Below are 2342 nucleotides of genomic sequence, written 5' to 3'. Positions count from 1 at the left end.
TGCAATTAAAATCTTACATAAAGTTTCAGATAAAACTTCGCTTATTGATTGTGAATTATTAGCTTTTGCTATGGATAATATTTTATATGATGCGTTACCATAATGTACATGTTACGATAAATATATATTTGTTCACAAACATTTTTTATCCATTCTTTATTCCTATCCTCTTCGATCTCATAAAATTAAACCTCAATCGAAGATCAGCGTCTTTTAACCATTGTAACTAGAGAAGGATGAATAAAGAGAATCTTCGGTTTTAATCATTTTAAATGCTCTTATTTCCCTCATCATCTCCTATTGACATCAGTTGTCCTTCGAGCTCTACATTTAAGAACTTTGTCCGCAACGACATTGCATGGTTTGCATTTTTTACACGCATGCGATGAGATCTTCGTGGTCATAGCGTGCGTCTCCCCTCTCTCCGCAGACCCAGCTAGGGCGAGAGAGAACGGCAGCGTCGACCGTAACGGGTAATGATAAGAAATTCACTGTCAGCAGCCAGGTTTCGGCGCTTGACTCAGCCGCGGATCGCCGCGGATCGCCGCGGATCGCCGTGGAATATCTCCCTCCCCGCACCTCCGCGGATCGTCTCGTGCGCTGCGGAACTCCTCGAACTTCATTCACCTTGATATGAAAGTCGCTGTCAGCAGGTTCGGCGCTTGAGGGGGATCCGTCGTAGCAGCGGCTGTGTACGGACGTGTGGAATAGAGCTCCCGTATAGTGGTAGTAATAGTGTGGCCATATTAGCTTTGCGGCTAAAAATTGTGGCATCACCGTGTTCCGCGCGTGTGAAAGGACTGGAGGAAGTGGAGGCGGAGTGGAGAAATTGTTAATAACGGAGAAAATAACGATAAGTTTGCCACTGCTGCTACGTGCCGTGTCACCGTGGCAAGATGGCCGGTTCCCCCCACTCACTCGCCTCAACGTGACTAACGAAAATTAGTTATTGTATGGAATTAACCCCTTTTGAGGGCTTAAAAAGACTGTAGTTAACTCCGTGGCTAACCCCTGGCCATTACTGGTGTGTTTCCGTGTGGGACCTATATCGGATGGCAGCGGATACCCGGCTCTTTCTGTTGGAGTGGGCTGCCACGTTACATATGTGACTTACGCCCTTTGGGCTACGTATGTATTCGGGCCGTGAAATCACACGGCCCGTGATCACAAATTATAGCGGACTGCCACTTAATGGCCTTTTACGTTATTGCGGCATAGTTTTTAATATGAACGTCTAATATTGTGTTGTATGTTAACAATTAAGAATCGCGTATGTACTACGGTTGTGTCGGGTATGAGTGGCCTTGGCGGCGCCGCCATTTTGTGCGCTCGGCGCGCACCGTCTCCATGGGGTCGCTCCTCGTGCTTGATGCCCGGTACCCGGGTACTATTTCTTGGTGGCGTGGTGGTGCGCGGTGGTGTCGGAGCGATCAGCTCCGCCGCCATTATGGATCGTCTTCGTGGCGGATGGACGTTCGGTGCGCGGACCTTCGCTCGGTGGGATTGTCGCCGCGGTGTTTTTCGGGACTCGTTTGCGTGGTGCCCTGGCGTTGTCGTGCGTGTCGCGGTCGGGTGGCCTGCGGTCGCCGTGTGCCGCGTGCCCGTCCCCGTCACCTGGACGGGTCGCGTGGCGCATCGCCTTGGTTGCGGGCGGCGGGCGACCCGGTGCTTCGGTGGAGGCACTGTCGGTTCGTGACGTCTGGGTGGCCGCGGGGTGCGGTGGCCGCTGGCCCTTCGTGCTCGTCGGCGCGGCGGAATCGTGCGCTGGGATGTGCGGGGTGGTGCCGCTGGCCGGCGGCCGGGGTGTAGCATCGCGTGTAATGCGGTCGTGAGAACGCGCCTTTAAGCGTGCGCGTGCGGGGGCGGCGGTGTGCGTCATCGCCGTGGGCGGCGGGCCCCGGCCGCGGTTGCGTGGGAGCGGGTGGCGCTGCCCTTGGCGGCGGCTGAGCGGTGCCGGTGAGCGGCGTGGTGTCGCCAAATTGCGGTAACGCGTGGCACGTCGGTTTCCCGGTGCGCGTCTTCTGCGGGGGATGTCGCGGGCCTTCGCGATCGTCCGGGGTAATCGAGTGCGTGGCGAGATGGAGGTCGCGCCCTGGTGCGGGTGTGCGTGGTCGGACCGCCCGCTTGAACATTGTATTTGTGACGTAAAGTTCCGTGTGTATGTGTGCGACTATTTTTTACGCGTGAATGGGGGTTTTTACGGGATCACTTCTTTTGAAGTGAATCCCTGGACGATGGGGACCAGGTTGGCCGGGAGGGATTTGACCTTCAAATCCCTCCCCGGCTAACTGTTTTCTTCGCTCTGCGCGTTAACGGCGGGCCTTTTACGGTGTCACTTCGTT

At 55.0% G+C, this 2342-nt stretch overlaps 1 protein-coding gene across 1 annotated transcript; it reads right to left on the bottom strand.

The window, feature by feature from the left end:
• Positions 1 to 1387: 1387 nt before the first annotated feature.
• LOC105557240 lies at positions 1388 to 1879 on the bottom strand. Its single transcript, XM_012004425.1, has one exon. The coding sequence runs from the start codon at positions 1877 to 1879 to the stop codon at positions 1388 to 1390; it is 492 nt and encodes a 163-aa protein (XP_011859815.1).
• Positions 1880 to 2342: the final 463 nt, after the last annotated feature.

Source organism: Vollenhovia emeryi, unplaced genomic scaffold (genome assembly GCF_000949405.1).
Source record: "Vollenhovia emeryi isolate VEMERY1.0 unplaced genomic scaffold, V.emery_V1.0 DF939553.1, whole genome shotgun sequence".
In the NCBI taxonomy this organism is placed as follows: domain Eukaryota; kingdom Metazoa; phylum Arthropoda; class Insecta; order Hymenoptera; family Formicidae; genus Vollenhovia; species Vollenhovia emeryi.
Note: the sequence above shows the minus strand (reverse complement) of the source record. Positions and strands in the feature narration are given on the sequence as shown.